General features: G+C 27.1%; 1 protein-coding gene across 5 annotated transcripts in view; it reads left to right on the top strand.

The window, feature by feature from the left end:
• Positions 1 to 22,892, top strand: part of LOC103571873 (histone deacetylase 4) — a 116,483-nt gene that overhangs the window by 42,105 nt on the left and 51,486 nt on the right. For 2 of the 5 annotated variants that reach the window (XM_014441300.2, XM_053737239.1), the window contains exons 1-2: positions 9,998 to 10,641; positions 18,513 to 18,879. The exons of the other annotated variants lie outside the window; for them this stretch is intronic. In XM_014441300.2, the coding sequence (XP_014296786.1) occupies positions 18,831 to 18,879 (49 nt within the window). In that variant the 5' untranslated portion in view covers positions 9,998 to 10,641; positions 18,513 to 18,830. Of the gene's footprint in view, positions 1 to 9,997; positions 10,642 to 18,512; positions 18,880 to 22,892 lie in introns of those variants that run through there. 5 annotated transcript variants of the gene reach the window in all.

Raw genomic sequence — 22,892 nt, 5'->3', positions numbered from 1 at the left:
GTATAATAATTTACTTTAATTATTACTGTGACATTCGGACAGATTAGAATTCAAGTATCTCGAGCCTTTACCTGTCAATAAATAAAATTCGTAAACATGACATAAATACCCCTGTTACAAGTGCATATGTTAACATCTTGAGAAAATCCTAATTTTAAACGCATCTCAAAGAAAGCATTTGAACTTGTATGAAATGTGTTGCTTGACGAAGCAAGTGACACTATTAATACTCAGATGTTCTTTCTCTCTGTGAAGTCAAGTTCATGACAAACCTCCCCTTTATACTTTAGCGCTAATGTCTCATCTCGTATGATATAAAATAGTGAAGCCACTCAAATTTTCGCAGCTCGTAATATTTAAAAGTACAACATTAAAAATTTTAAAGTCGTCAGTGTGTACAACACACAGTTAAAAATTTTTTCGCATTTTTACAAGTATCAAAACAACACAAATAAAAATGTTAAGTTAACACTTTAGATGTTTTTCAAGCAACATTTGGATGTGTAAAAATTTTAGAACCAGTAACAGAGAATATCAACATTTTTAATTTTTTTTACACAAATAAACAATATTACAATTACATAAAAATTTCTGTCAAATGTTGTTCTAACACATAGTTATATGTATTTTTACAAAATTGTTTTACTGTGCAGCTCTCAGTTATACTCCATTCAAGTTATGCAGCCCTCTTAATTATTTAAATTTCTTTTAGTACAATACTGTACTACAGCAGAAAATTACGCCTTTTTATTCTCCATGGTTGTGGACAATTTACAAAAAACCTAGGAACTCATGCGGATGAGTCCGTACGTTCGACCTCCCGCTCATGGAGAATAAAGAAGTGCATCAATTCTAGGCATTGGCCCTCGGTAGATTTCCGCTGATAACTCGGCGTCCACCGACTACAAATATCATGAATATCTAATGTATGTATGTATGTAGACTTATGTGAGTAGGTCTGTCTAGGCCCATTGTCCTTAAGTACGAACCAGTGTCAGACAGTACGAAGCTTGACCGGTGACGAGCACGTAACTGTGTGCCACTGGTTCGCACCTAGAGGATTGTACTTCTCAATCACGATTAACAAATTATACCATGAAACTTGGCAGTTTGTAATATAATTCGTTCATATATTAACCATGATTGTTTACATGAAAAAAAATAAATAAATAAAAAGATTGTTTATTTGAACGGCTGTTAAAAGGTAGATGATATGTCTTAGGAGGAAAAAACTTGTGCGCTCATACGCCACTCAGTGGTGACTCCTGAAACTTCGCCCTTTTCTCAGCTTAATATCGGGAATTGCAGCAGCACTCTGAATATGTCCTTTAATATTTAATTTTTAAATAAATAATATTTATATACATACATATTAAATAAATATAAAATAGAATGGCGGCAGAGGCAGCCGGTCGGTTTTCGTGTGGTTCGGGCGATCACTCAAGTTAAGCAGCAACGAGCATGATTGCTACTTAGCTGGGTGACCGTTTAGCCACGCGTTAAACTCGAACGGAGGTCTCTGACCGTTAGGCACGGGATGAGGATCTAGTGGTCGGTAAAACTCAGAATTTTATCGATCACTAGAGCCTCACCCAAACCGAACTGTACTGACAATGGTTTTCTCTGTGGTTTACCTTGCCCCTATACTCCCACAGCCAAGGTGGGGGGTATCACCGTAATGGTACAGTATAGTATAAGCACAAGTCGGGCCACAGTCGCAAATTGAAAGCAGAAAAAAGGATGCAGTTGCGATATTAAGGCAAAAAGTGTAAAAGGCCATACGTACAGCTGTACACTGGAACAATTAAAAAAATATATATATGTAAAATAGAATGAAAATTAATCATAAACTTAAATTTCAGTTTCTGTAACCTCAAATGACCTAGATTTCAAACGAGACATCAAGTAACGAACGGTTTTAATCGTATTTGCATACTATAAATAAAGATTAACATTTTGCATTTATTTTTTTTTTATTCTAAATAATAAAATATCACTTTTAAAAAATATTATATGATTAATTACAATATTTAAATTTCATAATTTATTGAATTATTTTTAATTTTCAATCGATTTTCAATAATTTAATATAAAAATTATAAGATTATATGCATTTTTGTCAAGTACAAACCTCACTTGATACTTTTTACTGTTTATGTACTTTTGCACATGTATTTATTATATAATAAAATAAAAATTTTTTTATTATATACTAGATTTTATTCTAATGTGTAGCAAAAACTCAAAACCTGAATTTCATCGTCACAAACATCAGTGAATATTAATGCTTATGTTTTCACACGTGCAGACGTTTATTTTTGTCTGTATTTTTAGATCTGATATTTTCGAATGGGTCGTCACTATTTTTGAAATATTCTTCGGTGTGTTAAAATGTCTACGTATACATTTTTTATATTTATATATACATCTACATACATAAATTTTGCTAAATCTTTTTATTCTATTTAAAGTTAGTTATTTTGAATTTAATAATTGCCAAAAAATATTTAAAACTTATTGCATATTTCATTTTTGAAAAATCACCAAAGTTTTTATTAAAACAAAATTTTAAAATTTTGGCCCTCGGTAGATTTCCGCTAATAACTCGGCGTCCACCGACTACAAATATCATGAATATCTAATATATGTATGTAGACCTATGTGAGTAGGTCTGTCTAGGCCCATTGTGCTTAAGTACGAAGCTTCACCGGTGGCAAGCACGTAACTGTGTGCCACTGGTTCGCATTTAGAGGATTGTACTTTTCAATCACTGTTAACAAATTACACCATGAAATTCGGCAGTTTATAATACAAGTTCCTCATATGTTTACCGGGATTGCTTAAACAGAAAAAAAAAATTAAAAAATTTTTCATTTGAATGTCTGTTAAAAGGTAGATGACGTGTCTGAGAAGGAAAAGTCTGTGCGCTCATACGCCACTTAGTGGTGATTTCTGAAACTAAGCACTTCTCGCAGCACTTCTCTACATTACATGACTAGATTAAAATGCTTATAATTAATATTCCAATTTTACAATTGATTACTAAAGCATTGATTAATACTTAAAAAAACAAAATAAAAAAAAAATTTATAACAATATCTTATATACTTCGCATTAAATAAAAATAAAAAAAAAAAAAAAAAAAAGATTTGTAGTGAAATACATTTTGAATTAGATGAAATTAAAAAAAATATATATCTTAAGTGTTTTTTTCTTGAGTAGATTTATATTGAATATAGTAAAAATTTGATGGTTACTTTAATATTCGCAGTAGCAAAAAAAAACATTTTTTTTTCAACATTATTAAACGACTTAGTATAAAAACTCACCCTTATTTTTCATAAAAGTGAGTCTCGCAGAAATTTTTTATGTTATTTTTTTTCAAAGAGTATTAAGTATTTTTACCACGACCTCACGCTGAGAGCAGACGTCTTTTGATGCATTTATAATATACTTTTTTTTATTCTATATTTTAGTTCATACAATTTTTTGTATAACTATTTTAAACTCGTCGAAAAAATTTAAGCGATTTAAAATAATTTCTATAAATATAATACGATAAATAAAGCGCTATAAATAATAAAACAATTTATATTTATAAATTATATTGACATCAATATACATAATTTACTAAATTTATAAATTATAAATTATGATGTAATATCAATGAAAATAACAACAAGTTTATTTTATAACTATATTATGACCACCAACGTAATACTGATGTGATAATTTTATCCTATCAATGTACCGGTTTTGCAACTTATTTTTACTAAAATAGTCTTACATAGTATCCTTTAAATAACCATAGTAGATACGTAACATAACAAAGTCGTAATTAACTGACGATTTAAAATAGATGTATATCTAAAATTATTTTAAATATAATTCAATCATTCTTATTGACGATATAAATACATATAATTATATGTTATATTATTCTTAATTTAAGTAATATCCATATTAATTATTGAAATTAACTCTCGTATTTATATTTTATTTATCATTTTTAATTCAAACAACTGAAAGTGAAAGTTACCCTCTCCAGCAAACAACATTTATTTTATCTCATACAATAACCTCTTTTATTATTATTCCATATATTTTTTTTTCTGTTTCAGGTAAGTGAAGTTTTTCTACCGATGTCTGATGTTGAAGAGTTACGGAAGCGTAATAGGGTTAATAGCAATAACTAAAAAAATAATAAAGGAAGGACAGAACAAGTTTTAACAAAAATAAATTAATATTTCTTGGCTTATAAGAATTGAAGCATGAGAATAAATTACTACAGGTAAATTACTTGCTAAAAATAAATGCTATTTATCGAGCGAGTTATAAATAGAATTTTAATGTGTGTACAGACTGTTTAAGTACTTAAATGCTTTTTTTTTTAATTTTGCATTAGCACCTTTATTTTTATATAATATTCACTGTCATAGACAATTTTTATATAAATATACATGAAAATATGTAATACAGTCTGGCTGTCATAATTTATATTACCATATTTGCAAAAAAAATCATGGAAAAAAAGTATCTTAGTCGACTTTACTAAACCTAAATAAATTGTAGACTAAAGTAAAGGAAGCTTTAGCAATGTCATGAAAAACAGATCAATGAGGGGGCGTTTTAGGGGTGTTCATTCTTCGTGGACGTAATTGTCCGTAGGTTAGCGTGAGCAAAAACATCGAGTTAGTAGTCTATTTTTATACCCTACATTATAATAACAAAGACAATGGTTTATTCTCCTTGTTTCCTTTTTTGTTGTTCTCCCTTTTCTATTTCAATGGCATACGATAACGCGTAATCATTAATTAATAAGTTACGTTATAATACAAGGGTTTAGTAACTGATAAATTATTTAATTGGTCGTACAATTCAATTTAATACTCCATAATATATATTAGACTGATTAAAAAAAATCGACTATTTTTTTTTCAAAATTATATGGAAATTATTGTTCAAGATGACGAAAAAAAAAATACTTGTTAAAGTTTCAGCTTTTAATATTAATATTAATCGCGACCTCATGCCAATTTTCGATTTCTCTTTAAATAACAAGGGAAAAAATTTTTTTAAAGTTTGGAATTTTATCATTCACCAAAGAATCAGTGTATCGGAAAAATTAATAAATATTTTTGTTAAAAATTGGATGCCCTACAGAAAAGGTCTCTTATCATTTTTCGATAAATTTAATTTTTCAAAAGTTATTCGGGGTCAAACTTGGATTCATAGTATATTTGAGTATTATTTGACTTTTTTTGGCGAAACTATCAGACTTATCTTAAAATGTTGTAGGACCTTTTTGTAGATCATTTCATTTCCTACAAATGATCTGCAACAAAGTTTCCGAAATTTTTTAAAGTTTTTTCGTTATTTGCATTCAAAAGTAAGCAAATAAAATCGACTAGAATACGATTTCTCGGAAGGAATTAGCATTTAAATGCAAATAACTAAAAGGCTTATTGATTTTTCCAATACACTGATTCCTTGGTATGTAATAAAATTCCAATTTAAAAAAAAAAATTTTCCTATGTTGTTTGAATGACAAATCGAAAATTGCCATGAGGTGGTTGTTCATATTAATATCGAGAGCTCAAACTTTAACAGTATTTTTTTTTCGTTATCTCGAACGATATTTTCCGTATAATTTTTGGGAAAAAAAAAATAATCAATTTTTTTGATTCAGTCTAATATATATATATATATATATATATATATATATATATATATATATATATATATATATATATTGTAGATATATATGTGTGTGAATAAATAATTTGACTTTGTTTTTTATCCTTGTCTGGTTATGATAAATATACTTCCGGTGTAATGATCTCGGATATGCAAACATCCTACAGACTTTTCGATAAACATTTTTTTTTAATCCACTACAATAATATTATTTTGTATGTTTCTTTTTTTCCAAACAATGGAATATTTTTTCATACTTATTATTTTTAGAATTCAATAGAATAATAGAAGCAATTGCAGAATTTTTTTTTATTTATTTTTATTACATTTAGTAGGGGGGTGGGGCAGAGTGGGCCCCTTAATATAAATAATTATAATATCATTAATTTTTTCATTGCGTTTACTTATTTTTAGACCTTTGATACTTATTTTCACTTCATTATGCTGCGTCGATTAAAATTAAAAAATCGAAAATCACGGGCAGAGTGGGCCCCTCTCAAAAATTAGGTAAAAGATTGATTTTTTAAAATTTTCCGTCAAGTTATGACCTCTGTAATGTTTTTATCATATTCTAGGCAAATATATGATATGTGGGGTAAAATGGACCACTCGGAAAAAAATTTGTAACTACAAAGTTGTTTATTTCTTGTTACAATTTTTTTCGAATGGTCCATTTTGCCCCACATATAACTTATTGACCTAAAATATAATAAAAACATTATAGAGATCATAACTTGACGGAAAATAAAAAAAATTTTTTTTTTATAATTTTCTAGGAAGGGGGCCGTCGTGACCCAGAAAAAATGTTTTTTTTTTTCGATTTTTTGCAAAATTTCGACTGATTTATTCGAAATAGACGGCAAATAAACAATTATGATGGTTAAAAGCCACAAAAAGAAAAAACCGGCTTAAAGGGGCCGTCGTTTCCCAGGCTCCCCTATCTTCAACTTTCTTGATAAATTATATTTAATGATCAATTTTGGTGGTCTATTTTATCCCTCATTTTATAAGAAATTTCAATAAACTTATTATCCGTCTGAATTTATTGACGTATAGAAAATTTTGAGGGGCCCAATCTGTCCCATGGGGCCCACTCTCCCCCACCCTCCCTTAATGGAAATTTTTTTTTCATTTAATTATTTTCTTAAGTAGAGAAGGAAGGTGACAAAATTGAAAGCGCATTTTAACTCCCATTTAAAATCTTTTTCATGACTATGATATATTTTCAGGATATAAAATAAAATTAGTTAAAAATTCACATTATATTGATATTTATATTTCAAGAGGCCTAGTTTACATTTCTTTTACTTACTAACAAGTGTTATAAATTAAAAAATAAATAATTAATAAATTAACGCGATAAACTAATTGTTATACTTGCAATGGTAACAGTTAACTGTCGGTGCTATCAACTGCGTAAAAATTTGTTGACCAACTTTATGTCCATTTAACATCTTTACATTTAAATATTTTTTTATTGAGTAAATTTATATTGAATATGATGAAAATTTTGTTGTGATCTTTTATTGATGAAAAATTGATTTATAAAATAACTCCTTTAATTAATTGACACTTGATAAAAATAAAAATACAATTTATTTGATTAGAAACCATTTTATAGAAAATTTATTTGAATGAAAATAATAGCTTACAATAATATTATTGTAATAATAGGTTTAACATAAATATTTTATATTTTCATATATTTAAATTTATCAAACTCTTGAAACAATATTACTTATCATCTAAAATATATAATTGATATACAGTATAGGCATGAAAAGTTACAACATACAATACATATATTTCATCATTATTTTAAAATATAAACGTTGATAATTTTTTTGTCACAGTAATAATATTCAGCTATGACGACTAAATGGAAAAAAAATTATTAAAAAAACATTGATGCCCGATAACACTATAAACAAATAAAAAAATATAATGTCATTAGTTATATGACCTATATATTTTTGTTTCAACCACGTCATCATATTTACATTGTTGTATAAATACATCTATTAATAATATTTATTGATACTTTATTATTATAAAGTATTAATAAATATTATTAATAGATAACTTAACTAAAATATTTTCAATACAATTTCGTTTTATTGATCTCGGTATCTTGACTTCTAAAATTTATACTCCTACCACTGAAGTAAATTATTGATTCCTTTACTTGTGCCCAGAATTAAACCAGAAAAATAATAATTTCAAAAACATTAACTCAGAAAAAAAATAACAAAGCCATTAACGAAACATCGAGTATAATTAAAATACCTTCTATTTCAACTTTATCCATAATTACAAGAATAATAATAATAATAATAATAATAATAATAATAATAATAATAATAATAATAATAATAATAATAATTAGGAGAGGAGTGAGGAGCAAAACGGGCATCTTGAGAACGAAATGCCAATAGTGTGAATTACTTTACTAGTTCTGCTGTTTTATTTTTAGCCCCCAAATAAATATCAAGTATCAATATGACTTAATCATAAAAAAAATCTAAACACCGAGCGAAATCGGCCTCCATAAATCTTGAAATAATCTCTTTTATTCTAATTTATTTCATAAAATTAAATTTACTTATATATTTTTTGAACTTCCTGCTATGGAAATGGAAAATTTTTTTAAAACAGGGAGTTATTGGTTTTAGTCCAATTTTCAAAAATCGAGTTTTCATCAGATGTTGACATTTTGAAGTCCTAGGAAACTACACTGTGAAAAATTCCCATTAAATTTTACTATGGTTGCATTGTAATCCCGGACCATAAGAAAACTGGTACAAAATTTACAAGTGTACTATAGTAAACGTATGCGCATAGGTCCCAATCGTGTCGTCTGCGCATACCGTTTGCTATGGGACACTTGTAAATTTTGTATTAGTTTTCTTATGGTCCGGTGTTACAATGCATCCATAGTAAAATTTGTTGTAAATTTTTTACAGTGTATTATATTTTCACTATTTCGAGATGACCATCTGTTTGTCCGCGCTCGCGCGCGAGCGTGTGTGTGTATGTTTGGTTTTTTGCTACATAACTTGTGAGTCGACCAATTTGTTTCTTAGTTGGATCAAATCTAAATCTCAACAATCTCTTTTGATTCCCTTAGAGCACGTGAAAATCGGTCGATTTGTTTCAAATATATCGTCGGACAAAAACTACTTGTTTTCAACAAAATCTATGTTCATTCTGTCTAGGCGTTTTTTGAGCTTGAAGAGCTGAAAAGTTTATTTATAATACCGTTTCCGCGCTCTCTGAGCTCGTAAACAGCGGGAAGTTTCGAGGTTCGCTTACAAGGTCAATCATTTTTGAGATTTTGTTACTTGAAACCGCAGTTGTAACCCTTTGGCTGGTAGAGAGAATGACCATATTTATGCTAAAATAAAACTCTGATTCGTGAATCACGTATTTTTTATTATTTTTCAAGCCGTGCATGTTATTTATATATATATATATATATCTACTTACTACATGATAAAAAACCATGGTGGCTATATTTCATATGTTATAGGCATATGTTACAAAGATCACTTAACTACAAAATTTACCTTTGCCGTTCAAAAATGTGAAGATGAGAACATGATGATACATTTATTGCCATTATTGGTGAAAAGGTTAAAAAATCGATCACAAATCTGTTATTTGGTTCAATCTTATCAAAATGAAATTTATTTTAACTATAAATTATGACACTAAACTAATTAAACTAATTAATTTAATTGATAATTTTTTCGCGTTGCTTTATTTACAAATAAAAAAAATTCTGCCCTTCATAATTTTAATTAATAAGAAATTTTAGGTGATTCGTTTTGCCTCTTTAACTATACTAAAACAAGTTCTTAGAAGTTTTCCCCTATCATTAAAAAAATCTTATTATGTAATTTCTGTTAAATCTTTCATGTTAAATCATAATAATGTTTAATATAGTGTCCTCTGTTTAAAACCACTTGCACACCATGCACACGACCTGATTGTAACCGACAGAACCACTGTACAGTACCATCACATACATTGCATACTGGCGTAACGGAGTAGAAAAGAGGTAAGAGGTGGCAAGAGGTGAAAGGAAAGAGGTAGTACATATATGTAGAGTAGTATTATATAGATTCATGTAATATACACAAGCAAAATAATACACAACGTGGACGCAACAATGCGAAACATCTAAAAATAGAATATTTAATGTTACCAACCGCGTCCGTACCGTGGCGCTCTAATCGTCGGGGCGCGAAAGTTCTACCAGAAACAGATATGACTCCTCAGTTCTTGTTCGTCACGCGTATGGAAATGTTTATATTTACGTCTTATTGATATCGCGTTTTTTATTATTATTATCGTTACTATTTTTTTTTTTCATTGTAATAAATAATAACAATAATTATCTTAACGATAATTCAATAAATCACTCAATCATTTAATTTAATTTTATTTCTAATTGATTATTAATGGTCGCTACCATTAGAAGGTATAAAAAATTAAAACGGAGTCAGTTTGAAATGACGCTTTATAACTCGTACGGTGAATTTGTGTAAGTGTTAACACTGATGTGACGTACATATGTTATCTTACTATCGCGTGTATCTGTTGATGTAAAAGTGTGTAAGATATATTTATATATATTTACATATAAATATATATATGTAACAACTGATGACAGTTTTGTTGGTCAAGACAGTTTGCAATCGGGTGATTTGATCATTGATCGAGTCGTGACAATTGTGCTCGTATGTCTTAAGTGATGAATATATATATATATATATTTTTCTTTGGTTTTGAGATTTAAATAGCAAAATTTAAGTTTTGTTGATATTTTAAAAATTTAAAACGCTGATTTTATAATTTCATGTTTATTTGTGTGAGATTTATGTTTATTTACTCGGATGCTGTGTGATATTTATTTTTTTTAGATCAAGACCAGAGTCCAAGGTAAAATTTCCCTCGTTTTAATATATAATGACGTTAATTTATTAACATACTCGAGTTATAACATCATCTTTGAATTCTTAAGAGTAATCTTGGTCTTTGAAAGAGTAATTGTATGATGAGGGGACTCGCGGTACATGCGCAATCATCGTTTGTTGTTGAAATATTATATTTGGAAGGTCGTTCTTAACAATTTACGATTTAACTTTTTTTTATACATAAAAAATAAATATATTAATCACTTTTCTTTAATATATATATATATTGATATGATAAAAAAATTATTTTCATGAATCTAAATATTATATTTTATGAGTGTGAATGTAGCAGACATCAGACAAATTTAAAATTATTAATAAATAGCGTAAATAATTATTAAAATAAAATTTTAAAAAATGCGCATTTAAAAATTTTGAAATTAATGAGTGCATTTTTTATAAATATTACGTTTTAAATTATTTACTCTACTTATTTATAGTTTTAGAGCAAACATGAGACAATTTCTAAATTTTAAACAAATAAATGAATAAATTTAAATAATGAAATTTTAAAAAATGCACTGATTTCTCAATTATCTAAATTTGCATTTTTTAATTTTTATTCTATACTTTCATTTTACTTGGTTTTTCTAAAATTAAAAAAAATTGCCAGTTGTCAGTTACATACACACTCATATTGTACGATACTCAAGTTAGCTGGCGTCTAATAATTTTTTGATTTTTTTTAGAAACTATCAATTATAGAAAAAAATATTTCAAAAAATTGCACCTGTAGTTTTTTTAATTTTCTACACATTCATATTCTTTTCTTTTTTTTTTCTTTTTTTGTAATTAATTCAGTGAAAAGAGAAACTCCAAAAATTGTTAACTGTCTTCTAACTTCAGGATCACTTATATTTAATATATAAATAACAAAATATATCAATATAATTAAATTATCTAATGACTGAATTTAATTTCTAAAATACTATTTTTAAACACATGTGGCTTTACGCTGAAAAAAATAATTATTAAAATTTCTGGCGATATTCAGTTGAAGAAACATATTTTAATATTTTATACTCAAATCGATAGTACTCGTCTCAATTTAAATTAAATATCAAAACCAATTTTCTTAATTGAAAAATTATTAAATATTTAAAAAATATTTGAACTGACTGTAAAAGTATATGTAATATTATATTATGTGATGTATGAAAAACCAATACAACATTATGAGGTAGCCATAAGTAAGAGTAAAGTATGTAATAATATAAAGAGTGAACGAATATAAGTACACAAGGGGTCGTCGGTCCCGGGGCTCGTGCGACCTCGCTTAACGTCGTCGGTGGGTCGTTAAAACGGACTGAGGGAAATGGCTTCGTCGCGAACACCTGTTGTGCGGATTGCCGAGGACGCGGTGTCGACGGCTTGTAATTTTGATTGTTGACAATATTCCCCGAGATGTCACTAATGCGTACCCATCTAATCAAACCGTTGATTTTTTTTACCCTTTTGAAATACTCATTGGTTCATTTGTTTTCTTATTTCTAATTATTTTGTTATACTCGTGAATACATAACTCATATTTAGTGAAAAAATACATTTTTATTTATTTTTTTTATCAGCCGCGTATTAATTGAACTAATAATTTCGCAAAAAATTATTTTAGACTAGGATTCTGTGTAAATACAAAATTGATTATATATTTTACCACTTACATTTAGTAAAATAATTATTTATAAATTCTTTTCAATGATAATTTTTAATACATATACTATAGATGAAAAAATAAACTCCCTATTTACTCCGGAAGCAGAGTGATTTTTTTTTTTTTTTTTTTTTTTTTCAAAACTCCGAGTGACGAGTGAATCTGGATTAAAATAAAAACCGTAATCACTGTAAATTTCCTTCCGATTTTTTACAGTGTATGTATATACTGTAATAAAAATTTCGAAGTAAAATATGAAATCAGCTAGAAAATAATTGACTATTTTACTTTTTTTTCTTTCAAAAATATTAATTAATTTTATGATACTGAAATTAACTGAGGTAATAATTTTTGGATTTTTTTTTTAAACGATAAATTATAGAAATAAAATTATTTTAAAAAATGGCACCTATAGTTTTTTTAATTTTTTACATGTGCATATGTTTAATTTTGTCTTTTCTCAAATTGAATTTGTTAAAAATAAAAAATCGATTAATTATTAATTGTCTGCAAACTTCAGGATCACATAAATTTTAAAAAATATAAAATTGTTATTGAAATTTGAAGTTGATAGGATTAGTTGATAATTTTATGAACTATAATTACTTAGTACTTGTTTGAATTTTTAAATTTTGTTAATTTACAAGATAGTAGAGTGATTAAAGATAAGGTCATAGCCCTCTGGAGAATGTAAAGTCTCGCGAATTATCAATATCATTTTAATTATAAACAAAAGAAAAAAGGAGTATATATACATTTATATTAGTACATGATAAAATATATTAAAGATACAGCTGATGTAAATAAGTGTATAGTAAATGATAAATATGTGCTAAATGAATATTTAGATTTAGATTTAGATTTTGTTTATTTTATGCCAAAGCACAGGCCAAATGGCAATTTCAATTACAAATTGATTATATACGAATAATTATATAGTATTATAAACGTGAGTACATAATATGGACATAGTAGGATATTTCTTTCAAAGGAACAGTAAATATTTAAGATACAATAAAATAATATAAAATAATGTAAAAAACTGAAATATTACAAAGGAATACAGCGTGACAGAGCTCACTTGATTTGATTTCAATAGATTAATTCGATTAAACTAATAATTTTAATATTGTAATAGAAAGGCTCAACCTAGAACAAAGTGAGGTCCAAACTAATTTTCTAGATTTAAGAAGTAATTAAACATTTTACTTTTAAAGACTTCTAAATTACTAGAATTTACAATATCACTCGGTATTTCATCCCAAAGCTTGATCACTGTTACGATGTAGGATTTCTCAAAGTTGGATTTATTAAAATTTGGTATTTTAAAAGATGTGCGTCTTTTAGCAGCAAGCCTGTAAGAATATTGGATGTGTATAAAAGATAGCAAGTTTTATAGTATTGTATGATTCTTTTGATTTGATTTAACGGTTGGAGAACATTTCGATATCGATTCGGTCACGCGCATTTATGATGTTCATGTATAATTCTGTACTAAAGTCGCAGCTATTTTGTTATACCTATTGTATGTCGTTCTTTGACCCACAAGTGTTTTAATTTTTCCTTATTGTTCATTAAATTTAAAGACATTTGCATTATAATGTTTGCGTAAGAACAAATTAGAAATAAAAAATAAAAAATTTTATCAAGTATCAAAAATATTGGATGAAAAATTAATATTCATGAATAATAAATTAAATACAAATTAAATTACGAATGAATAAATTAGCGGGAAGGTAAATGGCGAAGACTCAACCGCTGAACTGTGGGGAATTATTTATAGATTAATTAAAACAAGAAAAAATTGATTACTCGACCAGTATCGCGGTAACATATATATTGGTTCCCAAGCGTTAAGTTTTTACGCAAAGTTGACTTTAATATCCCAAAAATATAATTTAACGTTATAAAATATAATAATAACATAAATAATAACAAAATCATGCTAAATATAAAACTTGAAATACCAAAGAAAATAACAAAAAAAAGCCGATATAAAAGAGTCCTCGTTATTTTCCATTCGTTGTTTTTATTTAACTTTTATCTTTTAGTATATACGGCAAAAATTTTATATACACGTCCTTGGATTTCGATTTCACTTTTATCGCGTTAATAAATCTAGTTATAGATATAAATAGAAATTTTTAATTTTTACCAATAAATATAAACCGTTTAGAGAAATTTATTTATAAATTTTCACCACGAATATATTAACATCTCCATTATTATTATTATTATTATTCTTATTTTTTTTTTTTTTGCGTTCTTAATATTTCGTGATCTCAGTATCGTTTCTTAATTTTTTTTTTACTTTTCATTTTTTTCGTCTTCCTCGTATTCTTTTGCACAACAAGTCAACGAGTAAAGGAACGTCCGGGCGGTGAATACGTGTAGAAAAAGTGGTCCGCCAGCAGCTCGTTAAGTGCCATTTCGTGGAGATAAAAAATTGCATATAAGACACGGTAAAAGAATTGGCGAAAAGTCTCCTGTTTACTTGATTTATTTCAACCAAAAATATTCTCTTTAAATTTATACATTTTATTTATATTTATGTATTTATATACATTACTGATATGAGGATTGGATCGGGTGATTGCGGAAGTAGGTTTTGTAAATATATGCCATTGGTTATATATCTGTGATATATGAATTATAAATATGTAATATATATCGTATAAGTCAACCACGACATATAATAATTGAAGGCTGTCTTTTGTTTCGTTTTGTTCGATCGGTCTTTAGTATATATCCACATATATACACATACACCACGTCACACATCACATAAACTACGACATAAGTCAGTCAGATTGGAAGTAACATACAAGCATATAAAACTTCACCCCTAAGATTATGTTAGGGAACGTATGGATAATATACACGTATATAATACATGTAGATTTACTTCACTATCCACTAAATATTTCAAATGGTTATTCATTACTTTATATTTTTTAAATATCACAGAAAGATAACTATAGTAAATTGTTAATGTAAAGCACGCGTGACTAAAGAACATTACTTTCATTATTTTTTATTTTACGGTTAAACAAAGAAATTTCAAATAATAATGCTGTGCAAATTTTATTTAAACTCAAATCAATAAATAATTTTCCCATAAAAAAATAAAATTTTTGCTGTTGTCATTCATGTGTATGTTAAATTATTTTAAACATAAAATTATTTTTTATTACTAAAATACATAATTTTTTTAGACGTTTTCGTAATTAAAATTTTGATTAAATGCATCATGCATAAAAAAATTTTATTTGCTGATCACATTAATAAAAGTGTTGGTGAATAGAATTAAAAATTTAGAAGGACCTAAAATCTATATTTAAAAATATAAAAAAATTTTTTTAGTTAAAGACTATTTTATGGTTGATGTGAAAATAACATTTTTCAATCAATAATTTGGATTAAAAATTTTTTTTTCGAGATACATTTTATAAAATACCAATTATCTAAATTATTATTCTGAAATATTTAACAAGGCTAAAAAATAATATTATATCGCTTGACCGATTGGCTAGTCGCGTCCCGGACCCTCCTCCAGAGTGTAATATTTTGCAGACGCTTTAGGGCACTATATACATATATAAACATGTGATGAGGATCATCACATGTATAGACTGCTAAAGACTTGATCGCAAGAAACCACTTCTCCTTAGACTCCCAGACAATCACCGGCATCCCCGAATGAGTAAGAGAACGTTGCCTGAAGGCAGACTCTCCCCTCTCGAACTTTTGTCTGACAGGGTTCCAGCACAATGCTGATAGTTACGGCTTCAAAAGTTTATAAGTATTTAATCTGTATGAGTAGCACATGCGAGAAATCTAAATAATTTATGAATGTATAGAGCCATCTAGTGGTAGAAGTTCTCATTAATTGTCGTTTAATCGCTTGAATGTGTAACGAATTTTGGCTAGTAGCTAGGAGTAATTTAGTGATTTAGATCGTCATCAAGTACGTATAGAGACTAGTGTTGTACATAACGTTATAATCAACTGGTAATCGAGTATATGGAAAGCTGATCAATATCTTGCAAATAGGTTATGTTCTCAACGTGGTATTAAGGGTTGAATTGATGTTGAGTAGACGAGGTAAAGGGTTATACGTAGAGATATATATCTCACATATTACATGTAGATTGAACCGTGAAATTAGGAGCCAAGAATAGAATTCCCCAGCATACTGTCTTGTCATATTATGTCTATTATGAGTATAATTATTTCAAAATATAAATTTTAATACTGTAGCTTTTATTTAAAAACGAAATTAATTCGTTTTTTTTTTTATATAATAAAAATATTTAACTCAAATTTTTTTCTATTCATCTCCTGTTTTATTTATTTCTTTTTTTTTTAGCAGACTTTTTTATTACTGGCTATATTTAAACAAGAAAAATAAAAATATTGAGGTCAAAAGGAAGATTTTAAAGAGTAAGATATATATAGTATAAAGTATAAAGGGTAAATTTAGGAACATATGTTTCAACAGCTAATATTTTTTAAATCTACAAATCATTTTTTTTCTTTTCCACGATAATTTATTTTATTTTTTCTATTTATATTAACGAGACAACTATTAATTATTTTTTATTTTCTCTGGTTAAAAATACTGATTAAAAAGCATTAAAAATGATGGAATTCGAATTCTTTTCAATAATTTCAATTCTTTCATTTGTATATATAGATATACAGTTTCCATGGATTGATCGCTTTTCAATTCTTTTCAATTAGGATTTTCAACCAGGGATCACAAATTACTGTAACCATTGGAAGTTTTACAGTATGGTCGTAGTAATTTTAACATGTGTCTATTTCAATTTCCGATAGGTGACCAATATGATCCGACATTTCTTTGACACCATAGCATTTCAAACAAGAATAATTTCTCTGTATACGGAGTAAATAAGGAATTTGTTTTCTTTAACTGAATGATTTCGGAGTGATCTGGATTTTATCTCAATCTGCATTCACTCCGATTTGGAGTTTTAATATTAAAATAAACTCCGTTTAGGAATGAATTTACCTCCGAACCGGATTTTCAATATTAAATTAAACTCCTCTTCGGAATAGATTTTACTCTGAGGGGATCAAATAAATAAACAGTCATCCGCTCCATATCCTCTTCGCTAATTTATTACAGTGTATGACAGTAAAAAGTTATGATTTTTTTTGTAGATTCTAGAATAATTAAATTTTAATTTGATGCATATAATTATTGTTAAAACAGTGTTTTAAAAAATGTTAAAATTAAAGTATGTGAACTTGTAGCAAAATATCTGTTATCAACCTTCCCTTACTTTTCATAAATTCATGATTCGACGGGTTCAGAATAACGGATGCAATAATTAATTTAATTAGTAAAAATAATAAATACAATATACAGAAAGGTGAGGTCGAATACTGACAGATAATCGGGTACTTTTTCAACATAATTTGAGAAGAAATTTATTTTCCTATAAACGATAATTTAATAAAAGGTGGGATGACAAAGCAGCTGTTTAAAATTTGGCTTTTACTGGATTTCTAATTTTGAATGCTGCAAAGATCACTAATAATCAATAGTGACTGTTAAAGTTTATGATAACAATGATAAAAAAGTTATATATATGTATTTTTTTTTTAAATTTCTTGAAGCATTGACTTAGTCTCTGGTCACATTCGCCTATTACGCGGTCATTGGTCTGCTCCCATGTGTATAGTAATACTCATTTCATTGTGTTCAACTGTAAAGTCGTAACTGCTCTATCACAGCTATAGCTTTCAATATAATGTTGATATCATTGCATAATAGTATTATTGATATTTCCATTGTATCAACTTTGCGTATTATACAACCGCTGTACGGTAAATAAATTCAATACGACTTTTATTTTTTATTAACATAAACTTTTTACCGTTTTACTTCTGTCATTTCGTGTATATATTTATAAAGGATACATACATCAATAATTTAAATATCTTGATAAAAACATAAATAAAAAACATGAAAAATGAAAAAATAAAAAAAAATGTGTTTATAAAAAAACAAACAACTGACCTTCGAGATGTATTAATTCGACGACGACGTCAAGTCCCACGCATATCATCTTTTATTTTCTTCCAAAACTTGATCTGCTCTAGAAGAGAGTTACCATTATTTTGTTGTTATATTTATCTCGCTGTTGTTTTTATAGATGCTCCGAGGGATAAAAAAAACATATCAGCAATTACTATGCATAAACAAGGTGTGATTAGAATACAGTATTGAGGATAAACTTTTTATAAATTATTATCAATTTACATAAAAATCGATAAACAATTTTTTTCTTAAGTATTATTTTTAAATTCACAAAGAACATTTATTTATAGTGTCGTATTTACAATATTATTAAAGTGCGTTGTGAATATAAGATTGAAACAAAAGATAACAGTTAGTGAAGAAAAAATAATTATTTTATGTGATTTGTGCACTAATTTTATAAAATACGTTAAAAACATTTAAAGCAGGGCATATGGCCCTGGACTATGGTGTTTCCAGTATGCACCATCCAAATCAATTAGGTATGTATTTTTTCTTGACATTAATTTATTGTTAAATATATCCTAGTATAGTTTTAAACCAGAAAGAGGTTAATTTAATAAACCAAGTCTTTAATGATCACAAATTATTGACATAATTACTCTCTAAACATGAATAAGTGAAAGCAAGTGAATATTCACTAATTCTGAGTGCCAATTGAACCATTTTTTGAAATTAGTAGATCGATTTGCTTTTGGAATTAGTGAATATTCATTTGCTTTCACTAATTCATGTTTAGAGAGTAAGTGAAAATTAGGCATAAATCGAATAATTCAAATTTTTACAACTAATTATCTGAAGATCGGAACATTTTTCGTGCAATGAACAAAAAATTGAAATGTAAAAAATCGACTGGATGACTCAATTTCTGAAATGTTTCGCATATAGATACTGGTATATCAGCGGCAATTCTTAGGCCACCCCCGAGCTCTGGAACTATCTCTTAAGCAGTTGAATTACATAAATTTTTTTCATTTTTGTAGCGCGGAAAACGTTCTGATCTTCAGGTACATTAAAATAATTCTTAAATTCTACTTCTCTACTCTATTCCATACTCTCAAAAAAGTAATTAGCGAAATTCACTGCAAATTAGTAAATAGCCACTGGAAACGAGCGATAAGTATTCCACTGGTTGAATTAATGGTACATGAAAAAGAATGATCTATATAAATTGAGAAACGAAAAGTTATATAATGATAAAGTGTTCAGTAAATACTATCATTCTAAAAAGTAATTCTTTCACTTATAACTAAAACGTAAATAATTATAGAATAGATATTTTTTGTCTATTTTTTATCTATGCAAAAAATGCAGAGACTTGCAAGAATTGCAAAGAAATGCAAGAATTATAATTTTTTTGTCTATGCAAGAAAAATTCATATTTGAACTTTAAAAATTGTAACTTAAACATTAAAAATTTATGAAATGTATTATAAAATGTATTGTTTGGAATGTTAAAATTCCTTATATTGTTCCCCAAATTAGATATTATGTGAGTTACAAATTAAGTACTTTCATTCGAATCAAAAAATTAAAAAATTTTTTAATGTTATAATTTTCATAAATTATTTGATTCTATTCAAATACACTCAATTTTTTTATATTTTAGGAGTAGACATACTAAATGATTAAAAAAAATACTTTTAACAAGAAAAATGTTCTTAATTAGTTAATTTACTTCATTGATTATCAATAAAAAAATTTTTGTCTTAAAAAATTATTATTTTTATTCAATGAACTTATTTCTAACCAGAAATCAACTTTTTTTAACTTCCCACTAAGAAATCTATTCATTTTCAAAAATTCGGGAAGTTATTAGTTTCACCCCGATTTTCGAAAACCGAGTTTTCATCGGATGTCGACGTTTTGAGGTCCTAAGAAGCTATTCTGACTATTTTCAGAAGGATGTCCGAGTGCCTGTATGTACGCGTGTGTGTGGGGGGGGGGGGCACTCGTGTGTATATGGATGTAAATTTTTAATATCTTTTTAATGAACTGACCGATTAACATGTTTAAGGTAACAATCAAAAGAGTTTGTTTGCCGTCAATTTTTCTGTAAATTTCAAATCTGTCGATCAAATAGACTCTTAGATATGGAAGAAAAACAAAAAAAAAATGTTTTTTTTTTTCAGTTTTTTTTAAATATTTCAGAAATGGCTCGATCGATCAATTCCAAAATCTAATCAGCACAACAATTCAATAAAACACGTCGATTGCCGCCTCAACTATCTCCATCGGTTTATTCGTTCGAGAGAAATCGATCGAGAAAGAAATGGTGTAAAACGGTTTTCATCGATTAACTTTGAAGCGACTCATCCGATCAATCTCAAAATTTGATCAGCTCTAGAACTTAATAAAACGCGTCGATTGCCACCTCAATTATCTCAATCGGTTAATTCGTTCTTAAGATATCGTAAGAGAAAAAATGGTACAAAACGGTTTTTTCCTAAAACAATAGCATACAGCAGTATTTTCGAGCTCGAAAATATATTCACAACAATATTTTCGAGCTCAAGGAGAAGTTTTGGGGCTGGCCCGCAGGGTCAACCGATAGACCGATTTTTAAAAAATAAAATTTTAATAAAATCTAAATAACTAAATAATTATTTAATATAATTCTCGAGCCGTAAGATTATATTAGCTCAAGCGATAGTATTTTAATTTTTGATTAATTATGATAATAAATTTAGTGATCATGATAATTTTTAATGTAAACATCAAATTAAAAACTTTATAATTCTTATTTAATAAAGTAAATGCCTATTGCATTTAATTGTTATTGTCATAGTTTAAAAATAATCAACCGCCTGTAAGAATAAATTGATATCTCATATATATCATGTTTGTAAAAGTTGTTGTATATTACACGTCAGTAGTATGTTGTAAACTTGCGTAACTTTTTTAGATTATGACTTGGACAACAGTCATAAGTTTATTACTGTATAATATTTTTTCACCACACGCCTTAAGGATAGATGCAGTCGTCTAGATAATAATAACTCAATCGATAAGGATAACAATAGCTATGTCACTTCCCTCTCTTTATCTCAGTACTCCATTCTGTGTCATATTGCTCACGGTATAACTTTTGATTTATAAATCAGAATCTTGTGATTAACAAAAATTTTTTTTTATTATTCAGTCACTTTATGATTTATTTTAGACTGAACTTTGGAAACAAAAAAAATAATTAATTGAGTTTTTATTGATTTATATAATGAAGAGTAGATATACATTTTTTTTTATGCAAAAATTTTTTAATTGGTTTTTTTTTTTAAACTCGATTTATCATAATTGCGCAATGTTGCTATTAATAGAAGACTCAACATTGACGCATTGACAATAAAAAAAAAATAAAAGTTATCAAAGTCACGATGACATTTCAAAAATACATACGTTGAATATCAAAGAACAAAGAAAAAAAATTGAATACATAAAGTGTATGCTGTTTGAAATGTTAAAAAAAAACAAAAAAAATAAATAAATAATCGTATTCATGATTATAAATTCTATTTCTAGAGTAAGTCATAATCTTATCCAACATGTGTGTGTATGTCAACGCAAATATTGCACAATAGGATAAAGTTTATCATTAACTGAGTTTAATAATAAAACTTTTATAATCAATTATTGATATTTTAATATTTTATAAAATCAGTTTTAAATAGATATGAGGAATAAAAAATATTGAAGATCGATATCTCGCAAATGAATAACTTTTTATTCATTTATTTATATAATAAAATTTATTTTTAAAAAAATCAATTACTTATTCTTGTATATTTTTACTAACAGTATCCTTGTTGCTTCATTAGACATTGATATATTTTACATATATATTTTTGTTGTCTAATTATTTTAACGTAATTGCAACTCGGAATAAGAAAATAATATGTTATTTTAAAATGAATTTGTCTCTGTAACTTTAAAACTAACAGAAATACGTTAATAATCTTAGATACTTTTTTTGTAGTAAATTAAATTTGCTATAATTTTTGTTTGAAATATATTTTTATACAATCCAAAGTTTTGTTACAAATTTTATTCGAAAATAAATTCACTTTTTCGTAATTTTTTTTTTTTTTTCATGTTAACGCTTAGTTATTTAGATATTTTGATTTAAAAACAATAAATAGATGAATAATATACAATTTCGACTGTTTTTTTTTTAATGCTAAAAAAAAATTTTTTTAATTGAAACTGTATCAATAAACTTCAATAAGTTGCATCAAATAGTAAGTCATAAAATTTATTAGTTTTAAAATTATTAGATTTCAAAAAAAATATGAACGAAGGGGTAGTATCGAAGGTTGGGGGTGGCAAGATTTTCGGCTGATATACCGGCATCTATATGCGAAACATTCCAGAAATTCAGTCATCCAATAGATTTTTTGCTTTCCAACTTTTTTTTTTCCATTGCGCGAAAAACGTCCCGCACTGAGTGAACAATTTATTTGAGCCAAATAAATAGATTTATTTGACTGAATAAATCATT

Source organism: Microplitis demolitor, chromosome 3, assembly GCF_026212275.2.
Source record: "Microplitis demolitor isolate Queensland-Clemson2020A chromosome 3, iyMicDemo2.1a, whole genome shotgun sequence".
In the NCBI taxonomy this organism is placed as follows: Eukaryota; Metazoa; Arthropoda; class Insecta; order Hymenoptera; family Braconidae; genus Microplitis; species Microplitis demolitor.
This window is presented reverse-complemented; position numbering and strand designations above follow the sequence as displayed.